Here is an 18,251-nt window from a genome sequence, read left to right on the forward strand (position 1 = left end):
ATGTTGTCCATCGCCATCTGGGCCACTTGCTGCACCCTGGTTTTGCTGCTCCTGGTGTCTGCGCCAGTCATCATCTTCATGCTGGAGAAACGGGACCTGCCCCAGCCTGCAGGGCTGGAGGAGACTCGTGGGGGGAGCATCTGCATTTTGCAGAGGGGGAGGGGGGGCAATGTGGGATCCCCACTGACCAGCTGTGAGCAGGAGGGAGGGTGAGGAGGGGGCTGGGCAGATACCAGTGACCAGCTCTGAGCAGGTGTTAGGCAGACACCGTTGGTCAGTGCTGCAGAATAGGCCCCTGCGGTAACAGCTTTTGCCCAGGTAACTCCTCCAGCCTCCTTCAGTCCCCTCCCTTCCCCCATCAGGGATGTTGTCAGTCACTGACTAGGGTTGCCAACTTTCTATTGGTTGAAAACCGGACCCCGGAGGCCTCATCCCTGCCCACCTTTTCCCCCAAGGCCCTGCCCCTTCTCTGCCTCTTTCTAGGCCCTGCCCCCCGCTTGCTCCTCTCCCACCTCCCCCCATCACTCTCTGCTCTCCCTCCATTCCTCCTCTCTGGATCATCTCCTGTCCCGCTGGGCTCCCTCTGCTCCAGGGCTGGTCTGGGAGCTGCTGCAGCCTGATGCAGGGGCTGTCTGCCGGTAGGAGGCAGCCCCGGCTAAGCAGGGACTGGCGTGGGTTGATGACCCGGTGCCTCGCCCTCTCTCCCAGTAACAGGACCTTCAGGGTCTGATCAGTACCCCTGACCAGACACTGCTAGGTCCCCTTTTTGACCGGACATTCTGGAGAATAACTTGGCACCTGGCATTGGCAACCCCCTGCCCTGCAACCTGCAGACCTCAGCTCACTCCCAGCCAGATCAGGGCCACGCTGAGCTCTGTCAGATTTTAGCACTGCCATGAACTGTCCCAGCCAGACAGCCCAGCCCAGCTCCTTCCTTCTGTACAAATAATCCCTCCTGCAAACGGACTGTAAATTTAGAGGAGGAGGATGAGCTAAATGATTAAGGCACCATGGTTAAGGCACCTAGGAGATTGGAGTTCAATTTCCAGCTCTGCTATAGAGCCCTTGGGCCTGTCACTTCCTCCATCTGGACCTCAGCTCCCCTTCTTTAAAATGGGGATAATAATTCTGCCTTGTGTCAGGGAAGAATTTTCAAAGCCCCTAAAGGATTTAGGAGCACAAATGCATGACTGTGCTCTGTGCCCGCTGCCTTGTGCTCCTAAGTCCCTCAGGTGCTTTTGAAAATTCTCCCTTAGTCTGTGAACTCTTCCAGCCGGGGACTGTCTCTCACTAAGGCTTTGTCTGCACAAGGAAATTGACCAGCAGAACTATACTGTAAATAATTACTGCAATTATCTCTGGATAACTCCCTGTGGGGACACCCTTGGGGACACCCCAAGAATTAGAGAGCCTTGGTCAGGGTTAATTTAAACCATTTTCACCACGAGGTAAACTGGAAAAAAACCCTCATACACTGGAGCAATACTAAGAGAGTCCCCACCGGGGGTTATCCCAGGATAGCTGTAGTGATTTAGCTAGACCAGTATAGTTCTGATGGTCAATTTCTCCATGCAGAATCAATTAGTGTCCCTGCAGCAGCCAGCACAAAGGGGCCTGACCATGGCTGGGGTCTCCAGGGGCTGCTGTAACCTATATAATCACAGGAAATTGCAGTCGGGGGTCGGTGGACAAGAGCTAAGGAACGAGGTCTCTGTTTCTGATTTGATTTTCTGTACTGTGGATAAATTGTAAAGTCAGTGGCTTGACCACACTCTGATTCATTATGAAATGTATTCAACAGCCCAAATAACCAATACCAGTCAGGTTTATTGGTCTAAGCCAACAATGATAAGGTTCAATAAGATACCAGTCTCTGGGAAGCCCTCTTGTGCAGCGTTGCTACATTCCCCTTATACAAAAGGTGAGCTCCCCAAGTTACACCCCTAAAGCTATCTTTTTATAACCTACCTGTTTAGAGGTACAAGGTGCTGTGTATGTCATCTGAGACTAGATTTAACCCATCAGCTTTCTACCTTGTTTTTCTGGTACCATGGTGTACCCCTTATTTCTTTGTCCTGAACACACAGTACCAAAGGGCGTGACAGCAACAGTTAGGTCTGTACTAGGCTGGGACATTCATATGTCTTGCCCTCTTCCTTTGACATTTGAATACAGATCTGTAAGAGTAACTCCCTATCTGTTGCTATGATAAAACACTCGTATCCTGGTCCTGACAGTTTTCCTATTTATAAGCCAAAGCTTACTTCAGCAAATGCAAGATGTGATAGGATACTTAGCACAAGTGACCAGGACTATAATAAAGGTGTAGATCAACTTAGGCTATATAATTGCTCTAATATTTGTGCTTAATACTATTTGTGCTTAATGCATATATATATGGTGAGGATAATACATGTTATTAATATGAGAGATACAGATGCTAGCCAGCATATATTGGTCAACAGTACCCTACTCGTGTATTCTTCTGTCTCCAGGGGATGCTTGGGATTCAGATATTAGATTGTGAGCTCTTTGGGCAGCGGCTGTCATTTGCTCTCTTTGTACAGCGCCCAGCTGGTCTCTAGGTGCTACCACAATAGAAATGTTAAATCAGAGAATGCAGAGTGTCTGAGTGAAAGGTCCCGTCTCCTGTTAATTATTTGGGTTTCTCTTGTTAGTTTCCTTGGTTTTTATTTTCAGATCAGTGTAAAATTCCCATCAGGGGAGTCACAGTATTACAGGCCAGAGAACAATGACAGGGGCTAATCTGTGGGTGGTTGTGGGAGCGTTTCCCACCACTAGAAGGGCACATGTCTCCTTGTATTTCTCATGTCTATACAGGGTCTTCAATGATGTGCACTTGGCTGCATTTCACACCTGGGAATGTCAGTGGTGCTGCCAGGGTTCCACGGTGGAGTTTATAGACAATGTACAATTCTTAAAGTAGGGGAACAGAGATAACAAGAAACCCCTGGAAATATTTCATCTCTGACCCCTGCAACTTTGTCCCGGTGAAGGCACCTTCCCATCCACTAGATGGGCACTTTGCACCAGTCTCACTGGAAAACTCCATCTTACCTGTGTTGATCCAATAAAAGATATTACCTCCCCAACCTTGGCTCGCTATTTTTTTTAGTCACCCATTAATGCCGCCATCTACTGACCAAAGCTATAATTGCAACTGTGAAAATTTGTCATCGTTTTTGTCTCTACACCAGAGTTTCATGAACTTCTCCATCTTGAGGAGCTGACTGCAACACACACTGTCTAGCAGACGCCTCCCCTGCCATTAGCACCCGCATAACATCCCCGTGGCCACCCTCACAACAGCTTCTCCGGAAATTCAGCATTAGGAAAAGGCTGATTTCTCAACAGGAAAATTTCTCTCTCCTCTCTCTGATTCTGTTCCCCTAAGTTCTGACCCCATCCTGACACCCCCCACCCAGGGGGGAATCTCATGCCAGCTTCAGCTAAAAACAGAGATCAGGGAGCCAGGACTTCAACCCTCCAGTGTCAGCCAAAAATGAAATGGGATATATGGCCTTTCCAATAGGGGGGACTCAGGCTCTGATCCAGTCCCAGGTTGGGGGAACTGGCTGGCCCAGTGGGATATGGAACGAGACACAAATTTTACAATCAATACCCCAAACAGTCCATCACTGACTAAAGATTATAACCCAAGTTTTGTTTCATTAAATCTCACTCAAAACCACAGTATATGCATCATCCCTTCCATTATCAAAACACAAATGTCTTTTACACAACCCTAGCTATGGTGTAACTACCACTGCATCATAATCCAGACAGATTCCAACCCCAGCTATATTTTGCTTCCATGGCCAATGGTGTCAGTTCTGTGCACTGACAAGTCATGAGACTTCCCATTGCAGATGGTGGGAAGAAAGATCTTGGGACTAACACCCAGTGCTTGGTGGATTCCTGGGTTCTATTCCCAGCTATGGCACTAACTCACCATGTGAGCTTTGGTAAGTCCCCTCCTGTCTGGGTTCCTCAGTTTGCCCTTCTAAAGCCAGGACAAATAACATGTGTGTGTTAGCAACCAGCGCAAATCTGAAAGCAGACATGAAAATGAAAACACACCAGTGTGTGCACAGACCCAGTGTCTGACCCTACAATAACAAAGCAGCATGTGCATGCAGCCCCAGCATCTGAAAGACAACCACAATATAAACAAGCCAGTGTACAGAAGAAGCAACATTATTGCAAAAAATAAAATAAAACATCTTATAACCCAGCACTGACATTGCCAAACACACCAAGTGTAAAACCAATAGAAAAATGATTTAAAAATCCAGTCTGCTCACCTCGCTGCCTCTGTTCCCGCTCATGGGTCTAGATCGCAGCTCCCAGGAATTCCCTGACATCTCGGGTTCAAGGGCCCAGGCTTCTGCTCAGGGCACAGACTCTGGGATGGGGCGTGGCCTCCTTTTCTCCAACAGCACATTCAGGGTGTGTCCACTGCTGTGACTGCCCCTGCTCCCCTCAGTCACATGTCACAGTGTGGGGATCCTGACATGAGGGGCACCGATTGGGATTGCTCCCTCCCACACTATAGGTGGATTCAGCTTCTCACTCACTCTGCTCTAGGAGAAACAGGGGGCCTTTTGGGGCCGAAACCCACACACTGCACCTTATCCCAACAGTGGGGTTTATAAAAAAAAACCTCAACCCCCTGAGGGATGAATTTGGGGGAGACAAGCAGTTTCTGTTCTGGGACAGAGTTCGGGAAATAAAGCAGAGAAATACAGGGAGGTCTCCCCACAACAGTGAAGTTACCTCCCCTGCCCCATAGAACAGGGTCACCCCACTTGGGAGTTCCACTCTGAACAAGGCAGCAATTTACACATGGAAACAACTGGGGATTCTCATTCCACTTCACTGTTATTATTAACAACAAACCCAACATTCATGAGCAACCCTACAATAATAATCAAGTGTGACCCCAGCATTCACAAGCAACTAAGCAGCAGAAGTGGTTCCCAGAGCTCACAAAAAGACGCAATGATAACAAACCAGTATGCATGCAGTCCCAACATATGAGTAGCCTCAGTACTTATTGACAACCCTACAATAACAATCCCACATGGAAAGTGTCCCAGGAGTGCTCATGGATGAACCTACAAAAATAAATCAAAATGGAACCCCAGTAGTCACAAACCTTGAAAAAAAACACTTTATGGGCAGTCCTGGCTCTTGCAAACAACCCTACAGCAACAAACTGTTTGTGTTTTCCCAAGTAGAGCTGGGCGAAAATTTCTGGACGAATAGTTTACTCACCGAACAATGCAGTTGTGGCCAATGCAAAACTATTCATGAATTTGACCTGATTAGTTTTCACTGGACAAAGGTTTTGAATATGTTGTTCAGGCTGCTTCAGAAGTGTGTGTTTGACCCCTAAATAGCAGCTGTGATGTTGCACTCTATATGATTTTATGAAAGTATGCTAGTGGGTGTGAATATAATGTAACTGGAATATGCTTCATGCAAAAGGTCTCTTGTAAGGTATCATTACAAAGCGTATAATCTACTGAGTGTAGGTTTCAGAGTAGCAGCCGTGTTAGTCTGTATTCGCAAAAAGAAAAGGAGTACTTGTGGCACCTTAGAGACTAACCAATTTATTTGAGCATAAGCTTTCGTGAGCTACAGCCCACTTCATCGGATGCATCCGATGAAGTGAGCTGTAGCTCACGAAAGCTTATGCTCAAATAAATTGGTTAGTCTCTAAGGTGCCACAAGTACTCCTTTTCTTTCTACTGAATGTAGTGATCCTATTTGTATAAATGTATCACTCTTGTATCTGGAACTAGAAATATGAAATATAACCCTGAGGTCCTATTGTAGTTATGCAAAGTGTGGGCCATTAATGGTTTGGAATCTTGATGGCTCCCATCAACAAGGACAACTGACTGTGGATGGTTCTGTTTGCTTGCAGGCCTTCCTGTGGGTCAGGCTGGGAGGAATGAGGGCTTGGAGTTTTACAGTGACGTGATCATGTCACCTGAACTGGAATCCATCTTTAACCTTGTGCTTTTCCATTTAGAAGGAGGGGTGGGAACCCAGAGAGGGACAAAAGATTCCTGCCTTATGCAAAAGATATATAAGGGGGTGGAACAGAACAAAGGGGGCTGCAATCATGAGAAATCCCCTAGCTACCACCTGAGCTGGAACAAGGACTGTACCAGGGGAAAGGATTGTGCCCAGACTAGGAAGGCGTCCAGTCTGTGATAGAAGCTTATTGAAACATCTGAGGGTGAGCTTTTATCTCTATTCTGTTTTCTTACTATATTTAGTTTAGGTTTAGACTTGTGAGTTTTATTTTATTTTGCTTGGTAATTCACTTTGTTCTGTCTGTTATTACTTGGAACCACTTAAATCCTACTTTTTGTATTTAATAAAATCACTTTTTACTTATTAATTAACCCAGAGCATGTATTAATACCTGGGGGGCAAACAGCTGTGCATATCTCTCTATCAGTGTTATAGAGGGTGAGCGATTTATGAGTTTACCCTGTATAAGCTTTATACAGGGTAAAACGGATTTATTTGGGGTTTGGACACCATTGGGAGCTGGGCATCTGAGTGTTGGAGACAGGAACACTCTTTAAGATGTTTTCAGTTAAGCCTGCAGCTTGTGTGGGACGTCGTCCAGGTCTGGGTCTGTGTTTGTAGCAGGCTAGCATGTCTGGCACAACCAGACACAGTTCTGAAGTCTCAAGCTGCCAAGGAAAACGGGCTTAGAGTTAGTCCCAGCACATCAGTTGACCGTTCCCAAGGGGTTTTCTGTGATCCAACCCATCACAGCACCTAACAATTTGCTATTCCTTGGGCCAAAGAGCACGAGCATGACTCTCCAGCCTGGGGATTAAGGCACTCAGGAGATAGGAGACACTGACTCAAATCTTCTCTCTTCCTCATTCAGAGGAGGGATTTGAATCCATAGCTCCAACAGCCCAGGTGAGCTCCTCAATTCCCAGCCTATCAAATCATTCTCGCTCACACTTTGGCCCTATTAATATTTAAGTAGTTATGTAAAGTGGAACAGTCTCCACAGGAGAGCAGCCCAGCCCAGAATGGCCTGTGCCCTATGGGTGAGGATGCTCACGCTAAGTTCAAGACTTTGCTCCAAACTGGGGTTGCAGATGTGGGTCTCCCACATTCCAGGCAAGTTCCTTCACCCCCGGAGAAAGGTTTGGAGGGGCAGACACTGTTAGGAAGCTGCCCTGAGTGAAAAGTTTTCTATGACCTGAAACAGACTTTTCTGATTTATTGACAAATTCCAAAACTGTTAGGAACCGACCTGGATACCTGCTTTGAGTTTTCAGTTTGCTATCAATTATTCACCCAGCTCCACCCACAAGTGACCGGCAATAACACACAGATGCAGTGACTTCGCAGAGGCCTGTAAACCCAGCACCAATGTCTGCAAAATACACCAATCAGAAATGGATAAAACCCCCAGACACTGACCCCGGCGCGGCCACTCAGCTCCAGGACATGCCTACAGCCTTCGGGTGCGGGTCATAGAATCACAGAATATCAGGGTTGGAAGGGACCTTAGGAGGTCATCTAGTCCAACCCCCTGCTCAAAGCAGGACCAATCCCCAACTAAATCATCCCAGCCAGTGCTTTGTCAAGCCTGACCTTAAAAACTTCTAAGGAAGCAGATTCCACCACCTCCCTAGGTAACGCATTCCAGTGTTTCACCACCCTCCTAGTGAAAAAGTTTTTCCTAATATACAACCTAAACCTCCCCCACTGCAACTTGAGACCATTACTCCTTGTCCTGTCATCTGCTATCACTGAGAACAATCTAGGTCCATCCTCTTTGGAACCCCCTTTCAGGTAGTTGAAAGCAGCTATCAAATCCCCCCTCATTCTTCTCTTCTGCAGACTAAACAATCCCAGTTCCCTCAGCCTCTCCTCATAACTCATGTGTTCCAGTCCCTTAATCATTTTTGTTGCCCTCCGATGGACGTTTTCCAATTTTTCCACATCCTTCTTGTAGTGTGGGGCCCAAAACTGGACACAGTACTCCAGATGAGGTCTCACCAATGTCGAATAGAGGGGAATGATCACGTCCCTCGATCTGCTGGCAATGCCCCTACTTATACATCCGAAAATGCCATTGGCCTTCTTGGCAACAAGGGCACACTGTTGACTCATATCCAGCTTCTCGTCCACTGTCACCCCTAGGTCCTTTTCTGCAGAACTGCTGCCTAGCCATTTGGTCCCTAGTCTGTAGCAGTGCATTGGATTCTTCCGTCCTAAGTGCAGGACTCTGCACTTGTCCTTGTTGAAACTCATCAGATTTCTTTTGGCCCAATCCTCTAATTTGTCTAGGTCCCTCTGTATCCTATCCCTACCCTCCAGCATATCTACCACTCCTCCCAGTTTAGTGTCACCTGCAAACTTGCTGAGGGTGCAATCCACGCCATCCTCCAGATCATTAATGAAGATATTGAACAAAACCGGCCCCAGGACCGACCCTTGGGGCACTCCACTTGATACCGGCTGCCAACTGGACATGGAGCCATTGATCACTACCCATGGAGCCCGACAATCTAGCCAACTTTCTACCCACCTTATAGTCCATTCATCCAGCCCATATTTCTTTAACTTGCTGGCAAGAATACTGTGGGAGACTGTGTCAAAAGCTTTGCTAAAGTCAAGGAACAACACATCCACTGCTTTCCCCTCATCCACAGAGCCAGTTATCTCGTCATAGAAGGCAATTAGATTAGTCAGGCATGACTTGTCTTTGGTGAATCCATGCTGACTGTTCCTGATCACTTTCCTCTCCTCTATGTGCTTCAGAATTGATTCCTTGAGGACTTGCTCCATGATTTTTCCAGGGACTGAGGTGAGGCTGACTGGCCTGTAGTTCCCAGGATCCTCCTTCTTCCCTTTTTTAAAGATGGGCACTACATTAGCCTTTTTCCAGTCGTCCGGGACCTCCCCCGATCGCCACGAGTTTTCAAAGATAATGGCCAATGGCTCTGCAGTCACATCTGCCAACTCCTTTAGCACTCTCGGATGTAGCGCATCCGGCCCCATGGACTTGTGCTCGTCCAGCTTTTCTAAATAGTCCCGAACCACGTCTTTCTCCACAGAGGGCTGGTCACCTCCTCCCCATGCTGTGCTGCCCAGTGCAGCAGTCTGGGAGCTGACCTTGTTCGTGAAGACAGAGGCAAAAAAAAGCATTGAGTACATTAGCTTTTTCCACATTCTCTGTCACTAGGTTGCCTCCCTCATTCAGTAAGGGGCCCACATTTTCCTTGACTTTCTTCTTGTTGCTAACATACCTGAAGAAACCCTTCTTGTTACTCTTAACATCTCTTGCTAGCTGCAACTCCAGGTGTGATTTGGCCTTCCTGATTTCCCTCCTGCATGCCCGAGCAATATTTTTATACTCTTCCCTGGTCATTTGTCCAATCTTCCACTTCTTGTAAGCTTCTTTTTTGTGTTCAAGATGAGGAAGGATTTCACTGTTAAGAGGGTGACCTCCTCTGAAGTCAGAGTAGGGTGTGGGTGAGGAGGGGTCTCCGCCGTACGGCTCCCAGTGGCTTCCCCTGGCCTCTTGGGGTCCCTTGGGGTCCCAGCATATCCTATGTGATATGAGGGATCACCTGACAGAGCCGCCCCTTCCCTGTCAATTGATCCCTGCCCCACGACAGGGAGAGCTGGGAAAGATGGGGGCATGAATTATGCTCTAAGGAGCAGAGTTATGTGTGTGTTGGGGGGGAGACCCACAGTCACCCAGGGACAAAAAGGGCAACTCCCCTGGGCCCTGTCTGGGCTCCCACTGCCCTGTTTCTATCCTGCTCCTCTCCCCTCCTCCATCCTGTTTCTATCCCCTGTCCTCCTTCCCCATCTCCAGCCCCTTCCCTTCTCCTCCCCCTCCCCATTTCTACCCCCGTTCCCTCTGACCAGTCCCTTCCATCCATCCCATTGGCCCCCTCTTATCTGAGGGCTTTTTTGGACATCCTCCCTCACGTGACAGTTGGGCTTCCCCCAACCCCCCGGGTGACAGTTGGCCATTCCCCCCCTTGACGGTCCCGTCGCTGACTCTGCTCGCCAGGCCCCTCCCCACACAGGAGTTTCCCAAGTCGCTGCAGGCGGCTCCGGCCCATCCCCCGAGCTCACTGCACCCAGGGCTGGAGGGTTCGGCCCGTCCCAGCAGGGCCCCGCCAGGCTCCAGCAAGTCTCCAGCCCACAGAGCAAAAGGGCCACGTAGCCCCTGACTGTTTGCTCCCCTAGTGATGTCACCGTGCCCTGAAACGCAAACACGGGGGTTACGCTGGCATTGCTCAGCCACGGCCAGACGCCCGAGCGAGCGTGGGGAAGAGACGGGCTCTGCCTGCTGAGGTGTCAGCGCTGGAGAGGCACCAGGCAAAATTCCCACCTTTGTGAGCCGGCCTGGAGTCCAGCTGGCCCAGGGACTGTGGGCCCCCAGTTTGTTGGGTGTGTCTGGGTTTTATTAGCCAGACAAGGCAGGTGAGGTCAAACCTGCTATTGGACCAACTTCTGCTGGTAAGAGAGACACGATTTCGAGCTACACGGCTCTGCTACCCTGGGACCTACACGGCTACAACAACACTGCAGATAACAATTCATTTTACAATAAGACCTGCTGGGGTAGTGAGGGCCTGAAGAGGAAAGGGCCAGTTGCCGCCACTGTGAAAGGAAAGGCTGGTTATTAGCAAAACTGGGATTGAAACCTATCCAAGCAGAATACAAGGGATCAGCCTTAACTCCTTGGCCACCTCTTCACCCTCTGGTGTTTCTTTCATATCAGCTGTCATTTACTCAGCAGAGTCTAGGCACCCAAGCGAATGTAGAGAAGAAAACACAGGCCTCGCCTGCCAAGATACCCAGCTCACAGCTGTACCATGCACGATGGCTGAGTGGCTACGGTTGTGGGCTACAAATTAATTGTGTGCACACGTGTGTTTGAATAACCTTGGTTGTTGGCCATCTGTTCTCCTTTCGGTGGAGGCACCTACTGGCTCTTTCTTCCATGCTTCTTCCACCCAGTCCCCAAAAGAAGAAAAGCTCCCCACAAACTGGCTGCCAGAGCACTTCCTACACCAGCTAGGACTCAAATTCAGTTTACAATTATGCGACTCATGCATGAAGTCTCTACACCACTAGTCTGCTTGTAGGTGTTAGGATACAGATATTCAGGCCTGTCTGTAAAGGCCTATGCTCTAAGAATTTAGGTGTATTCTTATCACTTGGCTAGTTAGAGGTATAAAAGAAAGAATCAAAATCACTGTCTGCCAGTGTAAGGTCCTTCTCTTACTGTGACAGTCTGAGGCCCTGTTCTTAGGCTAAGGCCTTTGGCTAAGCAACAGAGGCAGCCATAAGCTGGGAAGCGACCGGTCACATCCTCACATTCCAAACTAGTCACATTGAAATAAGGTGCTATTGGGCTGTTAGGAATACAATCCTGTCCTAATAATGCCTATGCCTCCAGAGAAAGGGAAGTGCCTGGAAGATGTAAAAGGAAACTTAGTTTGATAGCATCCTGTCTGGCAAGAACTCACTTATCAATAGCTGGGATGTGAAATCCTCACTTCTGTGTTTGTTCTATCACTGTAGTCCCCATGTCCCCATTGTTTGTCTGTATAATCTCTGTCTGGTTCTGTGATTGTTTCTGTCTGCTGTATAATTAATTGTGCTGGGTGTAAACTAATTAAGGTGGTGGGATATAATTGGTTATATAATCATGTTACAATATGTTAGGATTGGTTAGTTACATTTTAGTAAATGATTGGTTACTGTATAGCTAAGCAGAACTCAAGTTTTACTATATAGTCTGCAGTCAATCAGGAAGTGGGTGTGGGTGGGGTGGGTGGGGGAAATGGGAACAGGGAATGGGGGTGGGGAAATTGGAATCATGTTTTGCTAAAGGGGGAAATGGGAACAGGGAATGGGGGTGGGGAAATTGGAATCATGTTTGGCTAAGGGGGGGAATGGGAACAGGGACACAGGTAAGGCTCTGTGGTGTCAGAGCTGGGAAGGGGGACACTAAGGAAGGAAACTGGAATCATGCTTGCTGGAAGTTCACCCCAATAAACATCGAATTGTTTGCACCTTTGGACTTCGGGTATTGTTGCTCTCTGTTCATGCGAGAAGGACCAGGGAAGTAAGTGGGTGAAGGAATAAGCCCCCTAACAGTAGGCCTCCGCTGCTGTGACTTCTCTACACTGGCTTAGGTGCCTGGTCTTGGCTGACCAAGGGACAGCTGGAGTCAAAGGGCCCCTTTTGGTGGATAAAGTGACTGAGTGGTGAAGGTGCTGGATTGCTAATCCATTGTGCTCTGCATGCCGGGGTTCAAAGGGTACCGAGAGCAACTGGCAGATGTGCTTGTTCTTTTTCTGCATGTCGAGAATGCTGCAGGAGGGCACACATAGCACCTGTTTTTAAAATGGGGAAATAGGACCCAGGGAATTATAGACCTGTCAAGCTAACTTCAATACTGGAAAGATACTGGAACAAATTATTAAACAATCGGTTGATACGCACCTGGAAGATAACAGGGTTATAAGGAGTAGCCAGCATGGATTTGTCAAGAAGAAATCATGCCAAACCAACCTAACTTTCCTTCTTTGACAGAGTTACTGGCCTAGTGGATATCTGGGAAACAGTAGACGTGATACATCTGGATTTTAATAAAACTTTTGACACAATCCCACATGACATTCTGATAAACAGACTAGGGAAATGTGGCCTAGATGAAAATATTTTAAGGTGGGTTCACAACTGGTTGAAAGACAGAACTCAAAGAGTAATTATCGGTGATTGTCTGTCAAGCAGGAAGGGTGTATCTAGTGAGGTCCTGCAGAGGTCTGTCCTGGGTCTAATACTATTCAATGTTACCATTAATGACTTGAATAAAGGAATGGAAAGTATGTTTACAAAAGCTGCAGATGACACCAAGCAGGGAGGGGTTGCAAGCACTCTGGAAGACAGGATTAGAATTGAAAATGCCTTGACAAATTGGAGAATTGCTCTGAAATGAAACAAGAAGAAAGTCCATAAAGACAAGTGCAAAGTACATCACTTAGCCCTGGTCTACATTAGGAGTTTAGGTCAAATTTAGCATTGTTAAATTGATTTGACCCTGCACCCGTCCACATGACAAAGCCCTTTTTTTTCGACTTAAAGGGCTTTTAAAATCGATTTCCTTACTCCACCCCCGACAAGGGGATTAGCGCTGAAGTCGGCCTTGCCGGGTCGAATTTGGGGTACTGTGGACGCAATTAGATGGTATTGGCCTCCGGGAGCTATCCCAGAGTGCTCCATTGTGACCGCTCTGGACAGCGCTCTCAACTCAGATGCACTGGTCAGGTAGACAGGAAAAGGCCCACAAACTTTTGAATTTCATTTCCTGTTTGGCCAGCATGGCGAGCTGCAGGTGACCATGCAGAGCTCATCAGCAGAGGTGACCATGATGGAGTCCCAGAATCGCAAAAGAGCTCCAGCATGGACCGAACAGGAGGTACGGGATCTGATCGCTGTATGGGGAGATCCGTGCTATCAGAACTCCATTCCAGTTTTCGAAATGCCAGAACATTTGTCAAAATCTCCCAGGGCATGAAGGACAGAGGCCATAACAGGGACCCGAAGCAGTGCCGCATGAAACTTAAGGAGCTGAGGCAAGCCTACCAGAAAGGACCAGAGAGGCAAATGGCCGCTCTGGGTCAGAGCCCAAAACATGCCGCTTCTATGATGAGCTGTATGCCATTTTAGGGGGTTCAGCCACCACTACCCCAACCGTGTTGTTTGACTCCTTCAATGGAGATGGAGGCAACACGGAAGCAGGTTTTGGGGACGAGGAAGATGATGATGATGAGGTTGTAGATAGCTCACAGCAAGCAAGCCGAGAAACAGGTTTTCGCAACAGCCAGGAACTGTTTCTCACCCTGGACCTGGAGCCAGTACCCCCCGAACCCAGCCAAGGCTGCCTCCCGGACCCGCCAGGTGGAGAAGGGACCTCTATATTTCTAAATAGTATATATGGTTTAAAAACAAGCGTGTTGAATGATTAATTTGCCCTTGCATTCACAGCGAGTACAGCTACTGGAAAAGTCTGGGGATGGAGCGGAAATCCTCCAGGGACATCTCCATAAAGCTCTCCTGGATGTACTCCCAAAGCCTTTTCAAAAGGTTTCTGGGGAGGGTAGCCTTATTCCGTCCACCATGGTAGGACACTTTATCACGCCAGGCCAGTAGCACGTACTTGGGAATCATTGTAGAACAAAGCATTGCAGTGTATGTTTGCCCATGCTCAATGCGGCTGACTGGCAAGAAGCCCAGCGGCAAGATATTGACATTCGTGATACACTACTTGCCAAAAGGGAGGGGCGAAGCCCAGCTGCGGTTGTCCCTCCTAACCCGGAGGGTAAACTACTATTGAGAGAATGGACCAAACTAAAACTGATTCAGGGAGTGCTACACCGAATGATCACCGACCCTTTACAAAAACAACGAGCACAACTAGTACTGCCAAAAAAGTACAGAGCCCTGGCCATGAGGGCCCTGCATGATGACTTTGGGCATTTAGGGATGGAGAGGACCCTGGAACTTATTCGTAGTAGGTTCTATTGGCCCCGAATGGCTGAAGATGTTCGCAGGAAATGTGAGACTTGCGCTCGATGTGTTCAAAGGAAAACTCTGCCCACGAGGGCTGCATATCTCAAGAACATCACCAGCAACAAACCTTTGGAATTGGTATGCATTGATTTCTTGTCTGTAGAGGTAGACAAGAGGAATGTTGGGAACTTTCTAGTAGTGACTGACCATTTTACACGGTATGCACAGTCATATCCCACACGTGATCAGAGGGCCACCACCGTCGCTCGAGTACTGTGGGACAAATATTTCTCAGTCTATGGATTCCCGGCTCGGATACACTCTGATCAGGGGCGGGATTTTGAGAGTCACCTTCTGAAGGAGGTGCTGAAGATAGCAGGAATTAAAAAGTCTAGGACAACGCCTTATCACCCCCAAGGTGATCCTCAGCCAGAGAGGTTCAACCGAACCCTATTAGATATGTTGGGAACTTTGCGACCAGAGCAGAAGGCAACCTGGAGCCAGCATGTCACATTTCTGGTGCATGCCTACAATGCCACAAAGAACGATGCTACGGGAGTCACCCCATATCTCTTGATGTTTGGGCGAGAACCAAGATTACCCATAGACTTGTGCTTTGGTGTATCAGAGGATGGAGATAGCTATGAAACTCATCAGCAATATGTATCCCGACTAAGAGAAAAGTTGCGGGATGCTTATCACTTAGCTACCGCTGCGGCTCGGAAGAACGCAGACCGCAACAAACATCGATATGATGCTAGAGTGCGTTCGCAGGAGCTCCAGCCGGGGGACAGAGTCCTGCTGCGAAATTTGGGTATTGCTGGCAAACACAAGATAGCTGACAGATGGAAGGCAATACCTTACCTGGTGATGGAAAAGCTGGGAGATCTGCTGGTCTACAAGATAAAACCTGAAGACGGTCCAGGGCAAATAAAGACGGTGCATAGAAACCTTTTGCTCCCTGTGAGGGAATTGGTAAGCACCCCTTATGAGATGGGCCACGACAGGGCAGCCGGGCAGAACAGAGGTGCTAGACCAAAGCCGCCATCCAACACAGACAGCGGGCCCTGTGCAGCTAACTTACCCCTATTCTGCACATCTGAGAGTGAGTCTGAGGAGGAAGACACAACCCTGGTGTATCCTGGGATGGAGACAAGATTTCAGTCTTGATCAGCTGAACCAAACGAGAGTTTTCCCTCTTCCGCCCTAAACCCCATGGCGGAATTATTTAGGCCCATTTCTGACACCCCTGTGCCGCTGATGAGACCCCCGTGTGATGACACACACAGGTTATTGGACAGTGGAGACACACAGGTAGAGGATGCCCTGGGCACCTTGGACCCTCCAGCATTAGAACTAGGAGTGCAGGGGCCTACGCCAGTAGCCAAGGGACCCTCAAAGGAAGCCTCTCCATCTGTCAATCAGGAGGATGTTCCCCCTACCACGGCAACAGAGATTCTCAATAGACGAGACGGGGTGATAAGACCAGTGAAACGGTTAACTTATGATGCCCCTGGGGTGACTAGTGAGGAGCCAAAACATTTAGCACACAGGCTTGTGGAAGCTAAAGTGGGCTTCCTGAGGCCCTTTGGAGGAAACCAATGAGTTGGTATAAAGAGAGTGTGATTTGTTGGGACGACAAATTCTCGTCTGGGGGGAGGATGTAAGCAGTGTCAGGATGAGCTCCGCCCTGACATCTGGTGGTGAGGTGTGGCAAGTTGTGGAAAAGAACTTCAGGGGCTGATCTCATTTGCATAGGCACACCCACCCCGCCTAGAATGAGGCCATAGCTGCCCAAATGGTCACTTTGGCTGCTGTGGGATCCCCAATGTCTCTGTTATTGGGGCAGGAAGAATAAATTGTTATTACCCTGATTATGGGAACTGTGCTTGGAACTGTACTTGGCCTTTTGCTATGATGGAGGGACTCACCATCAACTAAGTAGCACTTGCTAGGCAAGGGTCAAGGGTTCCAAAACTGTGTGAATTGAGTGAGGCTGGGGATAAGTATTAATACTTGGGGGGGGGGGGGGAGAGAATGGGCCCCTTGGTGAGGGCCTTACATGCTAATTGCACTTCCTCCTTTCTCCACTGTGGAATATCAGAGCTAATTTTGATTTCATTAGAAGCCTAGTTACAGGCTGCTGAGCTCACTTTGGGCTAATGGTGCACCCTACTACAAGCTGAATTCACCAAAGAGCTGAACTGACTAAGAGCTGAAATCACTGAGCATTGTGTTAAGTATTGGGGAGCCTGAAGATATGTTGTAGAGCAGTTCATAGGAGGGCGGGAGCTGCTGGTGGGACGTGGAGCAGTTCGTGGGATGGCGGGAGCTGCTTGTGGGACGCAGAGCAGAGCTGAGTGAAGCAGTTTGTGGGGTGGCTGGCGGAGCAGAGCCCTGTGGAGCTGTGGGGCGGTCAGCTTCAGATCATGTAAGGTACCTCTTACCCCCGCCCCATCTCCATCCAGGTTGGGAGGTAAAGCTCTGCAGATAAACTTTCGAACTTTGGGGCTGCCCTGACCAGGGACAGAGACTTTTGGGTCATTGGACTTTTGGGACTTTGGGTGATTTGGGGTTGCTGGACTCAAGAACCAAAGGGAAAGGGCATGCCCCAAATTTGCTTGGGGTGGGTTTTTTTTGCTCATGGGTTGTGTTATGAATCCTGTTGGTGGTGTTTCCCCAACATAATGCCACATTGTTTCTCTCTGTTAAAAGGCTTTTTGCTACACTCAGACTCTGTGCTTGCGAGAGGGGAAGTATTGCCTCTTGGAGGCACCCAGCAGGGGTGGTATATATTTGTCCCAGGTCGCTGGGTGGGGGCTCGAGCCAGTTTGCATTGTGTTATTGGAATGGATCCCCTAGATATTGAATCCGGCCCTTGTTGCTGCCAACTCTGATGGGCAGAAGGGTTACATAAGGCAGTTTTTGTCCCTGAAGAGGGACCTTAGAAAAGGGGAAGACTTTAGCTCCAGCACTAACCACACAGCACCTTTCTGTTCCCAGTGCTGAGACCCAGCAGCCAGGAGATCTGCTCAGCTCCCGGTGAGTCCGTCTGTCTGTCTGTCCCCAATCTGCCCATGGCATTTACCCCTTCCTTTCCAGTTGTCCAGCCATCACTTCTTGGGACGCTCCCCCCTCAGTGCGGTGCCAGTGACAATGGCATGGGAAGGTGAACGGGCTGTGTGGGATCCGAGCAGAGATTCAGCCAACCCCTCCCTGTCCCGCTGCCTCTCAGCTCTGGTCTGACCCGGGGCCAGTGTGACAGGTGGGTGAGAGAGCCACGTCCACAGCCCATCCCACCCCCGGGGCACTGGCCCTGGGAAGCAGAGAATGCCACGGCTCTGACCCCAAGGGATTTAGCTTCTCACAGCACCGGCTGTCAGTCCCTCGTGGTCACAGGTCTCTCCCCTGGAGCTCACCCACCATATAGACTCAGCCCGCACCTCGTTCTAAAATGTCAGCAGCACCCTCAATAGTCAGCCCTGGGCGGGCAGGCGGCATTCGAGAGGGTACGGCCAGAAGGGACGATTATATAACCCAGGCTGAGCTCCTGTATGACCCGGGCCAGGGAGCCGCACCCAGCGACTCTGTGTCCAGCCCAGCAGGGGCTGGCAGAGCCGTTTCTTTGCTGG

The 18,251-nt window shown here is 49.0% G+C and overlaps 1 protein-coding gene across 1 annotated transcript in view; it reads left to right on the top strand.

Moving 5' to 3' along the window:
• Positions 1-18,251, top strand: part of LOC141976843 (T-cell-interacting, activating receptor on myeloid cells protein 1-like) — a 103,942-nt gene continuing 85,691 nt past the window's right edge. The window contains exon 1 of the mRNA XM_074938007.1: positions 1-127. Within this exon, the coding sequence (XP_074794108.1) occupies positions 1-127 (127 nt within the window). The remainder of the gene's footprint in view (positions 128-18,251) is intronic.

Source organism: Natator depressus, chromosome 23 (assembly GCF_965152275.1).
Source record: "Natator depressus isolate rNatDep1 chromosome 23, rNatDep2.hap1, whole genome shotgun sequence".
NCBI classification, from domain to species: Eukaryota; Metazoa; Chordata; order Testudines; family Cheloniidae; genus Natator; species Natator depressus.